Here is a 23,327-nt window from a genome sequence, read left to right on the forward strand (position 1 = left end):
AAGAGCTCTTGTCAATAGAAGAAGACTAACAATTACTCGCAGTGATTAAAGGATTAAAGAAGGCACAAGAACAATCGTGATGATCGAAAACAACGATTGATGTAGTCAACAGCAATTGTGAGGAACTAGTGGTAGTCAGTGACGTTGAATAGACCTTTTCCTCCACCCTTTGTACTTGTCACCAACCACTTCCCTTATCTCGTTGTCGGTTGTTTTTTGCACGTGTGAAGAATAATTTGAATATTTCAATGCGTGTGTGTTGCAAGTTCTACGTGAGATATGCAATTGACTCAAAAATACATGATTTAGGGGTGTAATTGAAACAACTAAAAGTTATGATCACACAAAAAAATGTGAAAGTATAAGAGTAAAAATATGGGATTTGATCAAAAAAAAAAAAAGGGGGGGGGGGGGGGGGTTGGGGGAACCTAAAAGTCACTTAAGTAGCGGAAAAAAAAAAAAAAAAACTGAAGCCATGCTATAAATACACTGTAATTCTTTAATGCGCCTTCACAAACACTATTAGATATGTATCAAGAGTCCTAAGGGTCGATTTAGTTATGGAAGCTCCACTTTTGCATTTACCTCGAGTTCCTTTCATCTTCGAACTTGCTCTTGTTTCATGGAAGATTTGAATATGAGAAAATCAAACAAATAAAGATTTGTCAAGATATGTTCTCTAGTTTAATCCCTCTAATTGAAAACCAAGTTATTTGTTTGCTTGATATTTTCTCTTCTTGCTGCCCTCTTCGGATCAAGCAATTCACATTTTCCAACTTCTTGAGAATTCAAAATTGGTAAAAAAAAAAAAGATGCAAGACAAGACAATGTACTGTAATGGATTATCACTCTTATGTCTGTAAAATTACTGAAATAATATTTATTAAAATAAATAAGATAAAATTAGAATATTTTCTAGACTATTACATGATGGGATCAAGAAAGATTAAGAATAATTTAAAATTTTTATCAAATTATTCGTTAAATTTTTTAAAATATACTAAAGGGCATATGTATAATTTTTTTTATCTATAAAATTTAAAATATATTTATCTTCAAAGAGAAAAAGATAAAACATATATAAAAATATTAAAAAAAGTTATATAATTTTTTTTAAAAAAAATCATTAAATAAATTTAACAAACATATTAAAAAAATAAAAATATAAAATATTTTTTTATATCTTAGTGTTCTCCGTCTATATATTAGTTAACAAAACCCTTCCTAAATCCATTCATCAGGCATCATCTCTTCCTTCTCCCCATATGCGCTTGCATGATTCATGAATCAGAAATGATATATAATTCCAAACGGTAAACAACAGGAAAGTGATCTAGAAAACGGTTTGAAGATGCTCGACAATGCTCTTGTCAAGTTGGAATGCTTTGGACAGAATATCAGCAGGCACAGGAGGGTTGGATCCGAAAACGGCGCCGCTCGCAGTTACAAGGCCAGGATTTTGGCTGCTTAAACTGGCGACGGCGACGGCGCTGCCATGCCCGACGTTTCTCTGGAAGTGAATAAGTCCTACTGGGAAGACGAAGACATCGCCCTTCTTAAGCACCTTCGAGATGAGGCGGTTGTCGGGGTTGGAGGTGACGAAACCGGCTTCGACGGTGCCTTCCAGCACTGTCAAGATCTCGGTGGCGCGAGGGTGCGCGTGTGGCGGGATGACTCCCCACCGCGCATAGTCGATGCGAACCATTGAGATTCCGAGCGTGTTGAGTCCCGGCAGCTGCGCCACGGTCACCGGGGTGACGGCGGAGCCGAACTTATTGGACGTGTTTCCGGCGGCATGAAGGCCGCTGAAGGAGAAGTGGTCGGCGTTCACGAGCTTGGCGTCCAGGCAAGCGAGCCCATTCACTCTTGCTGCCAGGCCAAGATATGAACACTACTCAGATGTGAGCCGAGCAAATACTGGAAATAGAGGTTAAAGAGAAACAGATTAAAAACAATGCACAAAATTAAAGAACCTGAGTTAGCGGGGTCAGCGACGCAGAAATCTTGTAAGGGACTAGGCTCGTAAGCAACGGCCATCGAGCAAGAGAGAGCTAGCAGACTCAGAATCAAAATGCAGTACTTCGCCATCTTAGGTGATTCTGCTTTCTCTTGCTTGAAGAATGCCTGTGGGAGCTCTGACACAAACCAAGTAGCGTACTCGGCCTCTATATATAGCTAGGAAGCGAGCAGTGTCGACAGAGAAAAGAAGAACTAGTCTCCATCACTAGACTAATAATCATAGTAAGCTGCCGTCTGAACTCTAATATTGATGTGTTGGAAATGGTCTTCTATGTATCTTAACTATAATTGCTGACAGTATCGAAGGATCCAAAATCATATATTTGTAATTTTGTTAGTGAATGCTGTGTGGGTGGCCATACGGCACATGAAGATGCTTTTTGTTGTAACAAGTACTGTGACAGGCACAAAATAACTGAAGAAGATGAGAGAAAGACACAAGTAGAGATAGGCACAAATTTATGCATTTGGCATATATTATCTATGTAAAGTAGGAGGAAAATTTGGCAAGCCGGAGCTTCTGACAAACCATTAAAAAGTCCAAGAAATGATGAAATGGAAAAATAACACGAAAATGCAGCAGTGAAAAAGAAAAATGAAGTGTTAAAATAAAATGTAACAGCTGCAGCGCAACAATTAAAAAAAGGCCAAGAGAAGAAAGAATTAGCATAAGGTGTAACTTTGTATGTGTTAGTTTACAGTTCATAAGGTGTACAACACCACCGCATGTTGGATTTGCAGTCAAAGGTTGAGCACTCTCTCATGGCATGCTCTCATACTACACATTGACATTTAAAAAATCTTGATAGAAAGGAAAATTGAAAAGCAACTTTAATAATGTAAGGACCAGAATGACGTGTACTAAAATATGTTGTCCAAATCTCTAACTAGAAATTGAGACATCACAAGTGACACGTTCCATACATCTCCTAGACTTCCAGCTAATTTCACCAGAAAATACCTTGATAAGTGCAATGCCAACAAGTCCAATCACAGAACAGTTTAGATTCCCAGAATTCCTCTTTGTTTCGACATGTTCCCCATCTATGACATCATTGGCATCTACACTTGAAAATTTCCTGGAACGCCAGGGAACATCTTCTTCAACAATTTGATCATCAATTTCTCAATTTGATAACGATGATGAGTAGTCAACATGCTGCAATTCACAATTCAGTCATCTTCTACAAGCTCACGTAGAAAAATATGTTGTCAAATCTCTATCTAGAACTTGAGACCTCACCAGTGTCAGCTTTAATATATCCCTTAAACTTCTGGCCAATTTCACCAGAAAATACCATGACATGATAAGTACAAACGCCAAAATCTGACCTTGTACAAGTCCAACTAGTACAATCACAAAAATAATGAGATGCCCTGAATCTCTCATTTTACTGACGTCCCCAGCTTTGCTATCTGCGGGGTCTACCCTACAGATTTTGTCAGAACTCCAAGTTGCATCACATTGCAATCCACAATTATGTCCACTTTCTACATAGTCATCATGCTGCAATTCACAACTCACTCCACCGTCTCTGTGCTTACTTTCACCCATATCCACTTTGCTGTCTCCAACAAACCGCGGGCTTCATTCTTGGAAGCAGACTATTTCTTCTTTGAACCATGAAACTTCTTTACAAGTTTCATCATCTTGGACCTTATCTTGCCTCTTATGAATTTTATGACTTTTATAGGTGTCTTCTTTCTCCAAAACACCATTTCCGATTTCTCTGGCACTTCTTATCTCCTGCATAGGAGACACCAAATTAGGACTAGGCTGCACAGCTTAATTTTCTTGAACCATAGCATTCATCATCTTCCCCTCAGAACCACAATGATAATTCGATTGCACAACTTGAATTTCTTGAATGTGACCACCCAGGTCACGCTTCTTGAAGGACAAAGATGCAGAGACAAAAGTTGCCATCTCTTCTCAATCAATTGGTGCCTCCACCATCAACTTCTGGTTATTGATTCTAAGACAAAACAGACCCGTTCCATCAAGCATTGGACCAACTTCTTTGCATTCATACAAAGTGTGACCATTCTGCACAAATGTTTACCAGCATACTCCATGAAAAATAGCAAGAAAGCAGACATGATAACCCAACCACGAATTTCATCCCAAGGCCAAAACCACCACCAAAAACATCTTCAAAACTGCCACAAAAACCCTATTTGCATCTACAACCTCACCAATTTCCTTCACCTCCCCCATTGACTGCCTTTGTTTCGGTGTCAGACTGCTCAAACAAACAACTCTGCCACACCAAAGGGGAAGCAGGGCCTGCAACGCAAAAATCTTGCAAGGGACTAGGCCTGAAAGCAATGGCCACTGAACAAGAGATAGCAAGCAGAGTCAGAAACAAACTGTAGTACTTCGCCATCTTAGTTGACTTTGCTTTCTCTTGCTTGATGAATGTCTGAGAAAGCTCTAAAGCAAATCAAGTACCTCTATATATAGCTAGGGAAGTGAGCACTGTTGACAGAGGAAAGGAGGAAGAACAAGTCTTCATCACTAGAATAGTACTTATGATTAAGCTGCCATCTGGGCTCTAATCTTGAAGTGCTGAGGGAATCAATTTCTTGCTAGACTGGATGAGATGCTCCTAAAAAATATAGGAGTAGCGGAAACCATAGAGAACTGATAGGGATTGATTTATCTTGTTTTTATTTATTATTATTATTTAGAAGATGAAGATATATTTGATTTAGAGATCAGAATCATATTTTGATATTGTTTCCTATCTTGATTTTAAAGATTAGATTTAGATTAGGATTTATTTGTTACCTTGTTATTTTAATTTGTTTCCATTTTTGTCAGATAATTATAGATACAATAGGATTTGGATTTAAATCATATTAGGATTTTTTTTAGATGATTATAGATATTATAGGATTTGGAATAGAATCATATTAGGACTTGGATTCCTAATCAAACTACAGTTAGGATTATTTTGGCCTATAATAAGGCTCAAATAACTTTTTATTGAATACAATTGATAATTTGGCTATTCTCTCTCTTCTCTTTCTTTCCTCCTTTCTGTAATTTTTCCTACTGTCCCGCATCAAGGACCAGCTGGACTTTCGCCAATCAACTCATTCCCACCTGCAATCCTAGGGCTGACGCTCTAGCTGCTTGACGCCCCAGCTCCCACAAGAATGTTCTAAGCCTTGGCAATACACAACCCAGTCCATAATGTGGCTGGACAGTCATCCACTTGTACACGCACAGTAGGTGCATAACGTGGCAAAGCAACATCGAAGATACTGGATCATAGAAGTCCATTCACTGACATTATCATGGTGCAACACAGATCCATCTATGGAAGGCCTCAACCAAATCCTACCCACTAGGGCTTTGCCACCCTGACAATTGTCTTGAGTGAATGAAGTAGAATCCACTCTTAACGCAATGGCACAGCTGCCATTAGGGAGTGAATATCCAGCAAGCAGCGACATGCAAGGGGCTTCAATGCCAATCAGATTGGACAAGCATGCAGCAGAGATACCTAAATCCAGTGCTGATCCATTCAATGTACGCCTTAAACTAGACATTGAGACACCACAAGTGACACCTTTTATACATCTCCTAGACCTCCGGCCAATTTTTCCACAAAATACCATGACAAGATAAGTAATATACCAAATTCAGTTAGACCAATCACAAAAACAGTTAGATCCCTGAATTTCTCTTTGTTTTGGCATGTTCCCCAACTATGCTATTTTTGGCATCCATTCTGCAAGTTTGCTGGATCTCCAAAGTTAAAGTGCATCTCTGTCATTAATTCAATCACCAATTCCTCAACTTGATAATGATGATGAGTAGTCACCATAGTATGATTCACAATTCAGTCCCCCTTCTACAACCTCATGTAATAACATATAAGATATATTGTCACATCACTATTTAGAATGTGAGACATCACCTGTGTCACCTTTAATATGTCTCCACAAACTTCGACCCAATTTCACCAGAAAATACCATGACATGATAAATGCAAATGCTAAAGTCCGACCTTGTACTGGCTCAACTAATACAATAACAAAAATAATGAGATGCCCTGAATTCCTCTTTTTACTGACATGTTTCCCAGCTTTGCCATTTTCAGTTCGTACCCTGGGGGGTTCATTCGAACTACAAATTGCATCACACTGCAATCCACAATTCTGTCCACCTTCTACATAGTCATCATGCTGCAATGCACAACTCATTCCATCATCTTTGTGCTCAATTTCACCAATATCTGCTTTGTCATCTGCAACCGAACCACAGACTTCATTCTTGGAAGCAGACTGTTTCTTCTTCAAACCATGAAACTTCTTTACAAGTTTCTTCATCTTAGACCTTATCTTGCCTCTATGAGTTTATGACTTTTGTAGGTCTCTTCTTTCTCCAGAACAACATTATTTCCGCCCATTTCCTCTCTCACAATTTGTATCCTCCAAGTAGGAGGCACCAAATTAAGACCAGGCTGCAGAACCTGAATTTCTTGAACTGTATCATTCATCTTCTTTCCCTCAGAACCACAATCATAATTGGATTGCAAAAATTGAATTTCTTGAATGTGACCACCATAGCCTCGCCCCTTTGTGAGTGACGAAGAACTAGAGATGAGCATTGCCAGCTCTTCTTGATCAAATGGTGCCTCCATCTTCAACCTCTGTCTCTTGATTCCAAGAAAAACAGAACCCTTTCCATCAACAATTGGATAGACTTCTTTGCATTCATGCAAGGTGTGGCCATTCTGCACAAATGTTTACTGGCATACTCCATGAACAATAGCAAGGAAGCAGATATGATAATTCCAACCACGAATTTCTTCGTCCCCAAGGCCAAAACCACCACCAAGAACATCTTCAAAACCACCATAAAAATCCTATTCCCATCTGCAACCTCACCGTTTACTTTGCCATCTTTGTTGATTCTGCTTTCCCTTGCTTGAAGAATGCCTAGCTTACTCTAAAAACCACCACAACCAGACCATCATGGTGGGATGTTGCCTCAGAACTTCAACCCATGAAGCTGAAATTCTTTCAACCAGACAATATACTCCCAGGTAACATTCCTATTGTTAAACCTCCATTGGAAGTAGCTTTTCATGGAATGAGAAAATGGACAACAACATTGGTAGGTTACTTTATCGAGAAGAAATTACCATTTCCAACGGTTGAGTATATTGCAAGGAAGGTGTGGGGAAAGTGCGAGCTTCTAGATGCTCTAGTAAACCCCAATGGCTTCTTTTTCTTTTGTTTTGCCTCAAGAGATCAAATGTTACAGAACTTCGATGGTGGCCCATGGCTTTTCTCGGGCCAAACATTGATTTTTCAACAACAGAGATGGGTAATGTCATTAGAGGAAGAGAAGCATATGATTCTCCCACTATGGGTTAAACTTTATGATGTTCCTATGGAGAACTGTAATGACTCATGGCTAAGAACTTGGGAAGCCACTCAAAGCTGATTCATGGATTGGGTATGCTAGAGCTCTTGTTGAGGTTCATGCTACTACTATATTACCCAAAAAAGTAGTTGTTGCGGGGTGAGATCTCATGAGTGGGAAAGAAACCTTTGTTGAAGTCAAAGCGGAATACCAATGGCGGCCACAAGTTTGCACTACCTGCCAATTGTTTGGTCATTCCAACAGTGATTTCCGCAAATACATAGTGCAAAAATATGTTGAGAAGACTGCTCAAGGTCACTTAGAAAGCACCAAGATAATGGAAACTACTGAAGGAGAACAAGGGGACCATATGGAGGCGTTAGAAGTGGAAGATCCTGATCGAGGCAGCCTATAAATAGACTTTGAGTGAGGATTCTTCCAAGACAAAGCATAGTTCAGTGGCTTCTAGGACAAGGAACAACACTTCTACCTCAAGTCATGTCTAGATAACTAAGGAAACCAACCACACTTAGATTGCAAGTCAAGGTACAAACCAAAAGATTGGGAATGAATCTAGACTTCAGCCACATCTTGCCAATAAATAGTAACTATTTTACTCCCTTGGGGGAGGAAGAAGCCAAGAGCAATGGGGACCCTTCCATGAGCATGGAGGATGGACTTGGTAAGCAGGTGGGTTATAACTCAAAGAATCAGCTTTCTGAAGGTAAGGATGAAGAATCTAAGAAATAAACAAAAAAGAAGGGGCATGGAAGTTCAATTCCCCCAAAGGGTGGTCACTCATGATTAATTCTGCCAATAGGATTATTTGGGGAATTAATACTCCCATTAAGCAATGTGAAGTTGCTACTCTCATTAATGCTTTTCAATTATTGTTTATTGGTTTGGTTATCACGAGAGTTCAGGAGTGTGATGCACAATTAATATCTGCTGCCAAGTTAGGAGTGGGTCATGAATTATTCTGTTTCTTCACAAGGTAAAGTTTGGTTTGAATTATTCTGCCAATCATTGCCAGGTCTAGGTTCTATCTACTTTAGCATGCTTTTCTTTATCTATTGTTTATGTTTCATATTGGATTCTATGATGAGGGAATTATGGAATTGGCTTCAGGTTTTGGTTTGTCCCAGTGGTGATCAACCTTGGCTGCTCTTGGGTGATCTTAATGTATGTCGGTCTCCAATAGATATGATGGGGGTGTGCTACGGTACAAAACAAGTATGAGGCACCTTAATGATTTCTTGTTGCAATGTGATTTATAGGATCTCAACTTTCAGGGGCCTAGTGATCAGGATTGGTGACCAAGTTAATAGCAGGCAAAGTACTTTTAAATTTAAAGGCAAAGTGTCAAATAAGTCACTATACCTTCAAACTCGGGGCTACTTTAACCATTATGATAAATGCCATCTTAATGCCATCAACATCTTAATTTCACTAACTACATCAACTCTATCCCCAATCAAACCCTAACCCAAAAATTAGACCCAAAATCAGATTCCAAGTGCACTAGATAAGAGAGTACTCAAATTTTGATGTTGGGCTCTTGTGTTGTGAGGCATTTGCAACTGTGTGGGATTTATTCAAATCTGATTTGGGGTTCCATTTGGGCATTTTGGACTATATGGGGTCTTCAAATAAGTGTTTGGGGTTTGATTTGGGCATGCATTTGTGACTATGTGGGGTTCTTCAAATCTAGATTTGGGATTCAATTTGGGAATTTGCTACTGTTCTTCGAATCTCAATCGCGACTAAAATGGATGGAATTAAAACGCCATTGAAAGCATTAAAACTTATACCGCAGTGGCTAGCATGGCCCCAAATGAAAAGGTACGATAGGTTTTACAATGGCTAATTTGGACCCATGTTTGAAAGTATAGTGACTTATTTGACCCTTTTAAAGTACAATAACTTATTTAGCACTTCACCCTAAATTCAACAACTTTTTGGCAAATCATTCACTTTTTAGGGGTATAGTGTGTCATGACCCAAGGAGCAATAAAGGGGTAATATAGTAATAGACTTATGATAGTTGTTAGGAGATATTTTACAAGTTTTTAGGAGCACATGAGTGTTGTTAGGAAATTAGTTAGTAAACATATATGCTTATATAAAAGGCTACTGTAAACGGAGGGACATTATACTGGAATGAAAAATGAATATTCTCATTTCTCTCTCAATCTCCCTCATGTTTCTCTCTTGTTTCTCCCCCCCTTTCTCTCAATATCTCTTCCTCAATTCTATATGTTATCTTCCCCCATTTCTGTCCAAATTCCTCTCTAAACATTCTATTCTTAATCCTAAGCCTCTAGGATCCTTCCGAATTCAAATCCTAATCTTAGTTAAACCCTAGGTTCATGACAATTGGTATCAGAGCGATTGTTCTTTGGCTGTGAGTTCAGAATTCAATAGTGCCCGATCCGATTGGAAGTGAGCAAGTTGGGCAAATCTTTGGCGATCGAGCCAAGATTCCAACGAGTAAGGAAGCGAGCCTGAAAGCAATTGCCGAATCAAGGCAATCGCATGTTGGATCCAAAGTATTAGCGGTTCAGTGGGTGTCGCAATTTGAACTAGCAATGAACCTGGTGATTTTGGAATCCAAGGTGATTGCGAGTCCATAGATGTTGATGCAGACGATCAGGAGACTCACTACCAGAGCAGAAGGCCAGTACAGGAGCTTCGTTGTAGTTGGCAAAGCACAGTAGGCGATCAATTATAGACTCGGAATCGAAGACGCAACGGAAGCGGGGTGGGATTTCGATGATCGTGGACCATGGCGAATTCAATCAGGTGAGCTTTGCTAAAATTTCAAGAAGAGTACAACAAAGCCGGTGGACCATTGGACGGTGACTGGGTGAGGCGAGCGCAAATTCAATCAGGTGTGTTACTGGTGTTTCCACTTAAATCAGTCGGCGATTCCAACCCAAACGGACGGTGATTGGGTTGGAAAAGCAAATTCGGTGATTGGGTTGGCGACTTCCCTGGGTAGCTGACGTGAGGCGATTGTCGCCTGTAAATCTGGGCCCTCCTCTTCGAATCTTGAGAGGGAAGCAGGTGGTAGCTTCAAAGCTAGAATTTTAGCTGTCGAAATAGATAGCAGCAATATCTAAAGATTGTTTCTTTGTTGTTAGTTGAAACAATGTTGGGCAATTTTCGACGAGCCGGAGTAGCGTTGATCGAACAAGGAGGCGAAACTGAGCAAAGCATTTTGGCTTAGGAATTGAATTCGACGCAGGTCAGGAGAGTTCCGAGAGTGATACCCAGTAGAATTTGAAGGTAAAATCAGATTCAGCTACAATTATGGTAATTTAGTAGTCGATCAAGGTTCGAGTATTGATAGGAGATTGTTGTGAAATTTAGAAGTGTGTTTGACTTGTGGAGATGAATAGGTTGGCATTATCGACGTGATTCCTGCAAGTATAGAAACTACTTGCAACATGTGAGTTAGAAGAATTGGTAGCTCTAGACAGAGTCGGCCCTACTATAAGGCTAGATATGCGGCTGCCTAAGGCCCTCAATTGTGAAAAGCCTCAATTTTTAAAATTTTATAATTTTATATGTTTTTTATTTTTTTAATAATAAATACTTTATTAAAAATTTAAATTCAAAATTTTATTTTTTATATATTTTTTCTGTGTTCGATAACTTTGATTTTTTTTTACTTTAACTTTTATTTTTTGGTGTATAACATATGTTATTTTTTAAGTTTTTGTATTCTTGTGAGTATTTTTCTAGGTTTAATTTGTTGATTGTTGTGTCATAATTATTGATTAACAGGTAAGCTAGCTATCTTTCTTTTATTTTTGTTACTTTTCAACCAATATGTATCTCCAACCATTTTTATTTAACATAGATGATTTGAGATGGAGTCTAATATAAATTTATAAGACATTTCTCATGAGTCAAATGTAAATTTAAAAAAAAATCATTAAGTTATTTTTAATATTTAATTAAATTACTCATATAATTTATAACTAATAATTGTAATGATTGAATTAATGTAGGTCTACCAATAATATTTTTTTACCCATAGTATGAATTTGATGTTGAATACAAATTTAGTAAAATTAAACGATGTTTTCAATTTTTATTTTAAAAAAATTAATAAATAAAAATAAAAAATGACATCAGTTATGTAATTGATTGAAATAAAAAACTAATAAAATTTGTAGTGGATTGAACTTCAATTTTTTTTTTAATTTAATGAAATAATGAAATTTTCTTAAAAAAATATGTATTATTTATTTTTTTATAAAAAAATTAATGTTTTTGAAAAAGCCTAAATTTTTTTTTCTGCCTAGAGCCCCTAAATTGGTTGGGACGACTCTGGCTCTAGGTGACTCTAGAACCTGCAATTTGCCACCACTTGGATCAACTTTAGAGGTGATTGTTGCGAAGTACATACTGAAGAGAAGTGAGGGATTTAGAATGTACAAAGCTCCTATTTATTGGCCTTCGGGTTGTCTTGCTCGTGAGAAGTTTGCTAAAAGGAGTAGTGCACGCACGAGGGCATTGGAGTCTCAATCGCAACAGAAGGGTGTTGCATTTTCAAGGGGACAACCTGCTCATGAGGCCATTGGGAGCAGTGCATACATGAAGTAGATGAGCTCACAATTGCAATAGAAGAATGCTACGTTTTCAATTGGAGTCAAACAGCATGAGGAGTTTGGCCAAAAGCCTCAGGCATGGGAAAGGAAGTTTGAGAATTAGATCAGCCAATTGGATGAGGAAACAAAAAGTTGGGTACATGATACGAACAAGGAATTCAGTTATATGTTACACGAGCAGTTGCAGGAGTATCATTACAACTTTTCCATGGAATTTTTCAAGGATTATCACGGAAGTTTTAATAAAGAAGACTTCCTTAAAATGGAGCAGCCGAAGGAGAAGTCAAGATTATGGAAGAGTAATTCATTATTTACTTTAGATTTTGGAAAAAAAAAAGAAGTATTCTGATTTCAGCAACAATGACAAGAAGTTTGACTACAATATCGGAAATGGTATTGGTGGTGAATGGCATTATCCAAAGGGAATCGGTAACAATCAGGTGGATAGGACAGTAGATGCAAAGGGACCATTGAATATTTTTGAAAAAGTTCATATAGAGGAAAATTCCAACAAACACAAAGAAGAAGAAATGTTGGACTGCTGACATGGAAACAGGAAATTCTGACAGAAAAAGTAGTTAAGGTTGTTTTGCAAGAGTTAATACATTTGGATGTGCCCAATAAGGGTTGGCAGGTCATACTCGCGGAAAAGAGAGATGTTGATTTCTCTTTCATTCAAGGGAATTCTTCTACGAGTTATGACTCTGAAAGTAGTTCTCTCCACCTACAACAGATTCAAAGTGGTGAGAAATTTTGGAAGCTAATGGTAGCTGGGGAAAAGCTAAGGGAGGTAGTTGAAGAAGTCAAAGGTGTTATCAAAGAGAACAAGACTCCCGCTACTGTGTTGGTTCTTCCTCCAATTGGCAAATCCGAATGCGTGTCTATTGAACTGAAGGATGGCTGGACAAATGGTTGGAGAACTAGTTAGTCAACCATTTGGGTTCAAAATAGCCAACATTAAAGATGATGAGAAGAGGGAAACACATGTGGTAACCCATCGAATGGGTGAATTTCATAATGGACATCATTTGACGACTTTAGGGTTGCAGGTTTCAGCTGCCACTTGCGACAGGGAACGCCTAAAGTCATTGAAGGCATTTGATATGTCTATATCGATAGGTTTTGGCATCGTATTGGATCCTCAGACTATGGGTACTAGCAATCTTAATTTGGTAGCTATTCCAAAACCAAGGGAAATGGTATGTTATTCCTTGGAGGTAGATGCAGCCTTGACTAAAATGATCATCATTTTTGTTCTAGTTGATGAGAACCTAAGAACAAAGAAGAAGAGACCTAGAAAGAGAAAGAAAGAAAAAAGGATGAACCAGATAGAGAAAGCTAGAATTGGATGAAGAGCCATGGCTACTTGCTGCAAGTTCTTGGGAACAAAAACTCTCTCAAGGAGGGGGGAATTGTTATAACCCAAGGAGCAATAAAGGGGTAATATGATAATAGGCTTATGATAGTTGTTAGGAGATATTTTACAAGTTGTTAGGAGCATATGGGTGTTATTAGGAAATTAGTTAGTAGCCAGATATGCCTACATAAAGGGCTACTATAAACGGAGGGACATTACGCTGTAATGAAAAATGAATATTCTCATTTCTCTTTCAATCTCCCTCATGTTTCTCTCTTGTTTCTCCCCCCCTTTCTCTCAATATCTCTTCCTCAATTCTATATGTTATCTTCCCCCATTTATGTCCAAATTCCCCTCTAAATATTTTGTTCTTAATCCTAAGCCTCTCGGATCCTTCCTAATTCCAATCTAATCCTAGCTAAACCCTAGGTTCATGACATGGTTCAATTTGAATGGTCACAAAATTCTGATAGACCTATGTACAAAGTTGTGACAGCTCTTAAAAACATCAATTGAAGTAGTTAAATAGTAAGGTTGGATGTGTTTTGTAAGAGTTGGGGTAGCTTGGAAGGCTTTGTCATCTTGTCAAGTTCAGATCCAACAAAACAACTCCACACCCAGGAGTGAATCACACAAATTATACTTTGATGTCCACTTGCTCCTCAGAACCAACATTAGACCAAGATGTTTTCGTTGGAATGCCGCTGGTTTACATGCCCTCAAGCTTTGTAAGAAACTAAAGTCAGCAAATGAAGCTCTAAAGTTGTTTGAGTAGATGTAAAGCCAGGGTGTTTCTGAATTGGCAGCACAGAGAAATCAGGGCTAACAAATGTATTTGTGGAATTGGACCAATTGGTCCTTTGAGAAGAGTTGGTCCAGGGAGAGGACTTGAACAGAAGCATGCCTACTAAGAAAAAAAATTCTATGTTTCAAAAATTTACTCAGATGCCTGCATTAAAAAATCAATGTTGTTGGATGTTCAAAAAACTGACTAGGTTCAATTCATAATAAAGCCATATATGCACCTTATGTCTTGCTAATGGAATTCCTTATACAAACAGGAAAAATGATCTAAAGCTGCAGAAGCCAGGAAGAAATGACATAAGCTTCTGACATGCTTAAAGAGCTAAGGCACTATTTCCAGACAAGTGAAAACATAATGCGTGTTTTGACAAAAAGAAGATAGAATGTAAGCAATGGATGGTAACTAACACATCAATTTGTATTATATTAAGAAACAAAAATCTAGAACTTACTCAGAATCATGAGTTTGTAGTCCCCCTTGGCATCAAAATGATATCATCAAAGAGAAACAATCAATCTACCCAAAAACAACCTGGAACTGAATGATTGTCAACTCCTAACTGAGAAGATTAATTGTTGTACCATTTCATTTTTCTTTCTTCTTGAGGATCTTCTGCTGAAATTCAGCAATTCAGCTGTGTCACAGATTTCATTTGGACACATATGTTCATGTCTCCTCTGAGGATATTAGAACATGGAAGAAAAGGAAAGAAAATTATCTCACAACTGGAAATCAAAATTGACATTGGGAAGGGTCAGGGTCAAAGTTTATATTTAACTGATGAGGACACTGACCAAATCACATGAGCAATCTTGCAATCAGGAGCTTCCAAAATGGTTAAAAGTCCAAGTAATAACATGTAAAATAACGTGAAAAATAAAGCAATTATTCAAGCAGTGAAATGAAAAAGAAAGTGTTAAATAACATGTAATAGCTGCAGTGCAACAATTAAAAAGGCCAAGAAAAGAAAGAATTATCATAAAGTGTAACTTTGTATGTGTTAGTTTACAGTTCATAGTACAACACGTAATGTTGGACTTGGATTTGCAACCAAAGGCTGAACATTCTCTCATGGTAAGCTCTCATACTATAGATTGATGCTTAAAAAAGCTTGATGGAAAGGAAAAATAAAAGCACCTTTAGTAATGTAAGTACCAGAATGGCATGTACTGAAAACTATATCGCCCAAGTCTTGAACTAGAAATTAAGACATCACATGTGATTTTATGTATCTCCTGGACATCCGGCCAATTTCTCAAGAAAATACCATGAGGAGATGAGTAACATGCCAAGTTCAGTTAGACCAATCACAAAAACAGTTAGATCCCTGAATTTCTCTTTATTTTGGCATGTTCCCCAACTACGCTATTTTTGGCATCCATTCTGCAAGTTTGCTGGATCTCCAAAGTGTAAGTGCATCTCCGTCATTAATTCAATCATCAATTCCTCAACTTGATTATGATGATGAGTAGTCACCAGAGTCAGATTCACAATTCAGTCCCCCTTCTACAACCTCGTAATAACATATAAGACATATTATCACATCCCTATTTAGAATTTGAGACATCACCAGTGTCACCTTTAATATATCTCCATAAACTTCGGCCCAATTTCACCAGCAAATACCATGACATGATAAGTGCAAAAGCCAAAGTCCGACCCTGTACAAGTCCAACTAACACGATCACAAAAACAATGAGATTCCCTGAATTCCTCTTTTTATTGACATGTTTCCCAGCTTTGCCATCTTTCGTTTTTACCCTGGGAGGTTCATTCGAACTACAAATCGCATCACACTGCAATCCACAATTCTGTCCACCTTCGGCATAGTCATCATGCTGCAATTCACAACTCATTCCATCATCTGTGTGCTCAATTTCACCCATATCAGCTTTGTCATCCGCAACCGAACCACAGGCTTCATTCTTGGAAGTAGACTGTTTCTTCTTCGAACCATGAAACTTCTTTACAAGTATCTTCATCTTGGACCTTATCTTGCCCCTATGAGTTTTATGACTTTTGTAGGCCTCTTCTTTCTCCAAAACAATATTATTTTTGCCCATTTCCTCTCTCACGATTTGTATCCTCCGAGTAGGAGGCACCACATTAGGACCAGGTTGCAGATCTTGAATTTCTTGAACCGTATCATTCGTCTTCTTTCCCTCAGAACCACAATCATAATTGGATTGCACAAATTGAATTTCTTGAATGCGACCACGATTGCTACGCCCCTCCTCTGAAAATGACGAAGAAGCAGAGACGAGCATTGCCGTCTCTTCTTGATCAAATGTCGCCTCCATCTTCAACTTCTGTCTCTTGATTCCAAGAAAAAACAGAACCCTTTCCATAAAAAATTGGATAGACTTCTTTGCATTCATACAAGGTGTGGCCATTCTGCACAAATGTTTACCGGCATACTCCATGAACAATAGCAAGGAAGCAGACATGATAATTCCAACAACGAATTTCTTCGTCCCCAAGGCCAAAACCACCACCAAGAACATCTTCAAAATCACCAGAAAAACCCTATTCCTGTCTACAGCCTCACCGTTTACTTCCGCTCTCTCATTGGCAGCCTTAATTTCATCGTCGACCCGCTCCGGCGAGCAAGTCTGCCCAGTCGCAGGGGAAACGGGGGGAGTCGGCAGAACCGGCGGCGAATTCGGAGGACGCGAGCTCGAGGCGGTGTTCACGGCGGTGGAAGTCGGCGAGAGCGAGGAGGAACTGGAACGACGAGGAGGTATGGGAATTGGATCAGGGGTTTCTTTCTCGAGGCGCTTCTTCTTGGAGCGTTTCTTCAAGCGGTCGCGGTTCTTGTGGAAGAGATCGACGAGAGACGTCGGAAAACCGGTCTCTACCGGCAGAGATCCGCCGCGCTTCGGCGGGTGGAGGTGGTCCGCCACCAGGTTGGAGATTCGCTTGCTCTTTGAGTGCTTCCATGGCAAATGCATGATCTTTGCAGGCAATTCAACTCCTCAAATCAGCAAATGGCAAACCAATCAAATCGGTTATCGACAGAATCGCAAAGAAATTGGATCCCGGAAAAATGTATCAAACCATAAACCAGGAAAACAGGCTTTCAACCGTGCAAAGAGTGCACAGAGAAAGCACGGTTTCCCCCCCCAAAATCAAAGAATCGAAGAGCGACGGTGTAGCAATGAGAACACCGCACAAAAACTACATGATCTTTTATTGGGTTTCTTGTCATGCGCGCGGAAAGATCCAGGAAAATCATCCGGGGAGAGAGAAACAGAAATTTTACTGAGACGATACGAACGGGTTGAATCTGAGAACGTGAGAGAGAGGGGAAAAAGCGGACACGGGACGCATGTGAAGTTTAATAATTAGACCGGGGACGATCAATGCACGATTTTCTTCTGACCATTTTCTCGAGAAAGTGACGGATTTAAAAATGGCACGGCTGTTCGTAACAGTTCATGAAATGCAGGGCCTGTTTTTAGCAGCTCATCCCCTCTCGCCCATTTTGGGGAAATTATTTGTTGTAAAGAATGAAAGTGAAAAGACGCAAGCTTTGGAATGGGTAGTAACTATGCTATTTTTTCATCCATTTTGGTACCTCTATTTATCAGGTTTGGTTGTTCCTTCAAGGTTTACTGCTGTTAAAATTACAATTTAAATCCTTTTTATTCATATTTGTGGAATAATTAAAAAGTTGTTACATTTTTTTAGTCAATTTTTAAAAGTAGATAAATTCATATAATGAAACCCCAAAAAAAAAAACTACTAAGGCAAGAGTGTGCTTTTATTCATATTTGAGGGCTGCCATGATTGTTTATGACTTTTTTTTTTTTTTTTTTTTTTTGGCTAAAGACACTTCCAGCCCTATACTTTTCATTTAACCAGTTGTGCACTTCAACCTAGAGGAGGCTTAGGTTATAATTTAGGATTTATTATATCTCTCATTCTTTGTGTGTTATACGCATTTTTTTTTTTTCACTAGTCACTGTTATTGTCATTATCGTTGTCGATTGCACTTATTGTCACCGTCGACCGCATCCGTAGTCACCATCAATTGCACTTGTCATCATCGATCCTATTGTCATTAATCGTTAATGTTATTACCATTACATCTATTCATTATCCTTAGCTAGATTTGGATGACCCTTCGCCTTTTTCAATTGTTGCTACAGTCGTCTCGTCATTTGCCCTTTCATCGGTCGTTTCTTTCTCATCATTGTAGTTCATTGCTACGTTGTTCCCGTCGCCAATCGCCTTTTTCCTTGCCGATTGCTTCTGTTTTGTTCGGTCAAGTTTCGCCTTCGTTGTTTCTGTCAGTCACTAACAACTATCGCTTGTCCTCTCACCATCAGTTGATCTCACATCGTCAATCTTCTAGGCCTCATACTTATTGATCATTTGTCCCTCATTGCCATCAATTACAGCTCATCCAACTCCTTCATGAAGAAGAGGGTAATTTTATAAATTAAGAAATTGTGTGAGGGCAAAATTAGTAGTCGCATAAATCCAATTGTCTCTCAAGCTCCTCAATTGCGCATTATTCCACACACACATTGCTGATTGGATTATGAGGGGGCTGATAGGTCTAAATTAAAAATTAAGGTGTTTAATAGGCTCCAAATTAGAAGTTGGGAGATAAATAGGTGATCTTTCAAGTTTAAGGGCCAATTAGTTAAACAGCAAAAAAGAGGGGCTGAATGTGTCTGACTTTTTTATATTTGTTTGTTGTGGCCAAATAACTAAAGCGTTAAAATGAAGTAATAAAAAATAGGATAGTGATTTGTTAAATATTAAGCATTCAATTTAATTAATCCAATATTAATATTTAAGTGAATTTTTAAGAATTAAATACGAATTACTAAGAAACATGACAGAAAGAAATAATAATGCGCATGCATGGTGGATCAGTTTGGGGTTGTGACAGTAATTAGCTTTGTTGTTGGTGCTGGTGTGATAATATTTAAAACATATAAAATACGAGTTTAATAGGGTTTATTATGAAAAATTAAAGAGATTTAAATAAAAGCTTTATCTGAATAATTGAATAAGTAGAAATACATATAAACGCGTATCTAAATTCATCCTTCTATATATGATTTTAGACCAAATGCATGAATTCACTATTCAATTTTCATTACCCTATATTTTACTTGGCTCTAATTGTATCTCTTTAATATGGAGCAAATTTACTTTTTAACTTTCATATTCTTTTTATCGTGGTACTCTCAATTTTATTTGATCTCAATTGCATTCTAATTAATTAATTTTATGACATATGAACACTTGGCCAATTTTAAAGATGCGACTGATAGTCATGCACTTCTAATAACTTCAATTGCGTTGCCTCAAGATTTGGGTCAATTGTACAATCTATTGTTAATATTAATGGAAACAAAATTCAAACTTTCAACACTATCTTCATTTTGATTTTGAAATTTTTCAATCTAACCCAACCAAATACTACTGGTTAATGGTTATGCCCCCGCTCTCTTTTCTAACAAAAACGATGATGACAATAAAGGTGTAGTGATTAGATTGAGAAAATGAGCGGTCATTATTTGAGACAAGATGGAGGGCCCATTCAAAACTCGGTCCAAACTGATCCTTTCAAGAATCGACCCAAACAAGGGTCGAAACTTCATATTTTTCATATTCTTTTAGGATTTTATTTTTATTAAGATTCTAATTGATTTTTATTTACAATACTACCATGGGGTAGCCAAACACTATAAGTACTTAGTTTTTAGAATTTGTAAATAGTTATTGTTGTGCCATGTAAAAAGAATAAAAATCAAAAAATCAAAAAAGAGTGAAATGGAAGAAAGCTGGCAGCAATTTGTTGCTGCCAGCTGGCAAGACTTGCGGCTGCAAAGCAGCCGCGAGGTGCAACCTCGCGGCTGGCTCGGCCTCGTGGCATGCAGCCGCGAGGCACAGCAGCCTCGCGGCAAGGCGCCGCAACCTCGCGGCCGCACGCCGCGAGGCACAGCAGCCTCGCGGCTGTTTGTCGCGAGGTGCATTCTCGCGGCTGCATGCCGCGAGATAAAGTCTCGGGGCAATTTGCTGCGAGGTTCCTCGCGGCTGTTTGCCGCGAGGCGCAGCCTTGCGACTGCGTGCCGCGAGATGCCTCGCGGCAATCAGCCGCAAGAAGTTACTGCCTTGCGGCAGTGTTGGCCGCAAGGCACACTGCTGCAAGGCTCGGGTGCCTGCGACTACATCGTAGCAGCTCCCCCCATTTTCTTTGGCTTTAACCCATTGAGAAAATGCCACGTGTCGGCACCAGACACTCTTGAGATCCGTGCCCTATAAATACCCGACTATAGAACATTAATGAGGACTTCCAACTTCGGTAAAAACTAGTCACTTTGAATACATTTTTACGATTTTCCTGAATAGTCATTGGGATCCGAGACTGACTTTGGCATCGGAGGGCCTTCGCGGGAGAAGATTCCCGCGAGCCTTCTAACACATTTTTTGAGCATCAACAGGGTCAAAGTCTTGCGGCAAACCTTGCGGCGAACCTAGCGACGAAGGCGAAGTCTTGCGACGAACCTAGCGGTGAAGGCAAAGTCTTGTGGCGAAGTCTTGTGGCGAACCTTGTGACGAAGCTTGTGGCAAGGGCTTGTGGCAAAGGGCTAGTGGCAAGAGCTAGTGGCAAGAGCTTGTGGCCAAGGCTAGTGGCAAGGGCTTGTGGCAAAGGCTAGTGGCAAAGTCTTGTGGCAAAACCTTGTGGCAAAGCTTGTGGCAAAGTCTTGTGGCGAAACCTTATGGCGAACCTTATGACGAAGCTTGTGGCAAGGGCTTGTGGCAAAGGCTAGTGGCAAAGTCTTGTGGCGAAACCTTGTGGCGAACCTTGTGACGAAGCTTGTGGCAAAGGCTAGTGGCAAGAACTTGTGGCAAAGGCTAGTGGCGGCGAAAACTTCAGACGAATCCTTGTGGCAAGCATCTTAACAGCAAACTCCCTTGTGACAGCATCTCTAACGGTAACCCAACTTCACCCGACATCAAGCTCGAGTGGACCCCACACATCACAAATTTTAATTGTTGTATTTTGGCAACAACAGTTATTTTTTTATTTCAATTTTCTAGCAATTTATTCGATTTTCTTCTCTTACCCAATACCAAGTTTCGATGCTTGAAATTTGTTGCTTTGAGAGTATCATTTGTGTGTAAGTTCTTTACACATGCACTACATACTACGTCAGGTGATACTAGAATGGTAAAATCAACAAATCAGATGCCCAATTTTGAAAATGTTAGCAACCAACCTTGCGACTGTAATATCCCGAAAATTGAGAAATAACTAAATGATTATTAATTTGGTTGGGAGCAATTAATAATTGTTAAATATTTTTTTTGGGTTTAAGAGAAATATTAATTTAAATTTTATTTGTGGTGATTATTGAATATTTGTGGGTTAAAAAGAAAGTATTAATTTGTTTGGGTATTTGGAGATTAAAGGAAAAACATTTATTTATGTTGTTTTGAGAAAATAATTATTTAATTGGGAGTATTTATGAAGATGGGAAAAAAATAAATTAAATAGGTGGAATTTTGGAAATGTCAGGGTGTAAGTGAAACTAGAAAGAAATGGGAATTGGGCGATAGTGCAATTAATAGAAGTTTTGGGTGTTGAAAAGTAATTTGCGGAAGTGGCTGAGGATCTATTTATAATTAATAAAATGCGTATATAAATTAGATGGAGTGGCTGGCGCGAGCGGTTATGTGCGCGTGTGCGGTGGGTGAGGTCGCGGGATCGACCCGCGGCCTATGCGTGCGCGCGCAAGAATTTTTGGGCTGATTTTATCAACCCATGGCGCCTGAAACGACGCCGTTTTGGGGCGCCAGTGCTGGTCCCTTGCGCGGCCACGTGGCGCGTGCTGGCGCGCCCAACGGCTGCCTCTCTTACGCCCACCGCCTTGCACGTTTTTTAAGGCCAAATTGGCCAAGCTTTTCTACCGATTTTGCTGCTTTAAACTATTTCAATTGAAGCTAAAAATTTAAATTAATTTGGGAGAGAAACAGAGAGCTCGGGAGATGAAGAAATGGCGCATAGAGGCTGGAAAATTGGAGGAAAGTTCAAGCAAATTAAGGTTTGAATAATTAGGTAAGTTGTGTAAATTATGCAATCAAATTTATACGGTTTGAAATTTAAATTATGGTGTAATTTTATTAATTTTAATTGATTAAACCATTATTTTGCTGTGCGTATATTATATATGTGTATATATGTATATATATCTACACGAGTGCACTGTGTGCAAGTGATGAGGTTTCTGTGTGTAAATTAATTTGATTGTGAGGATTTGTGTGGCAGTGAGTGTGCCGTATGTATATATGTGTAATCAAAGTGTGAGTGTGAATCAGAGGTGAGTGCAATGAAATTGAAATGAAAGAACAATTAAGGAATGCTAGCCGTATGTGCATATAGGTGAGTTATTATTATTATAAATTAATTAATTAATTATATACATTGAGAATGTTATTAGTGTGATATAATTTAAATTAAATTTAAGATTCGTTGGGGTTTTATTTACAGAGTGCCAACATAGAATTTTAGACGATTAAATTATTTATATTACACGATTAGATTTAATTAATGTGAGTTAGGGTTTTATTAATCGTTATTAAACGTTTTACTTCGCAGCGGGAGTGCAAGAAAGAGAAGAAACGGCCGTGTAAAGGCAAGTTCTTAACCCCCTCTTCTTGATCTTTAATTCCCGTGAAACACCCCGTGATTTCCTGTACTTTATTCTCTCCCTTACTTTAATTCGGCTCCTAACTTTATTTGTTAAATTATTATTCATTTGTTCTAATTTATATTAAATTCGAGGCTTCTATAATTTTATTCGTTGTGAGCCTACGGGGGTTTGTACCGCCCCCATTCCTTTCGGAATGATGCTGAACCCAGTTGGGGAACTAGGTTCCTAGTCGTGCGGGCTTACTTACAGTTTTTCTCAGATTTATTTATGGTTCGGTTAGAGCTATTGAGCAGTGGGGCAAGGGTCGGTTGTTGGTGACGTTGGGGTAGACTATGGTACGACCCTGATGTGGACCGTCGGGTGGACACCCCTAGTCACTGGCCGTTGACCGGTGCCGGGCATTGCTGACTAGCTCTGCCGGTATGTGATTTACTGCATGGTTAGATACATTGTATTACTATTCATG

General features: G+C 38.9%; 1 protein-coding gene across 3 annotated transcripts; it reads right to left on the bottom strand.

The window, feature by feature from the left end:
* Positions 1-1,276: 1,276 nt before the first annotated feature.
* LOC127807819 (putative germin-like protein 2-3) lies at positions 1,277-17,574 on the bottom strand. Of its 3 annotated transcripts, XM_052345944.1 has the most exons (3): positions 14,635-15,730; positions 1,974-2,414; positions 1,277-1,869 (listed from the first exon to the last, which is right to left on the bottom strand). In XM_052345944.1, the coding sequence occupies exons 2-3, from the start codon at positions 2,086-2,088 to the stop codon at positions 1,334-1,336; spliced, it is 651 nt and encodes a 216-aa protein (XP_052201904.1). In that variant the 5' UTR covers positions 2,089-2,414; positions 14,635-15,730; the 3' UTR covers positions 1,277-1,333. The 3 variants fall into 3 exon arrangements, with proteins under 3 accessions (XP_052201904.1, XP_052201903.1, XP_052201902.1); XM_052345943.1 differs by lacking the exon at positions 1,277-1,869 and having other exon boundaries at positions 2,084-2,414; positions 15,321-17,574; XM_052345942.1 differs by lacking the exon at positions 1,277-1,869 and having other exon boundaries at positions 2,084-2,414; positions 14,635-17,574.
* Positions 17,575-23,327: the final 5,753 nt, after the last annotated feature.

The sequence above is a fragment of the Diospyros lotus genome, chromosome 8 (assembly GCF_014633365.1).
Source record: "Diospyros lotus cultivar Yz01 chromosome 8, ASM1463336v1, whole genome shotgun sequence".
Lineage (NCBI taxonomy): Eukaryota > Viridiplantae > Streptophyta > Magnoliopsida > Ericales > Ebenaceae > Diospyros > Diospyros lotus.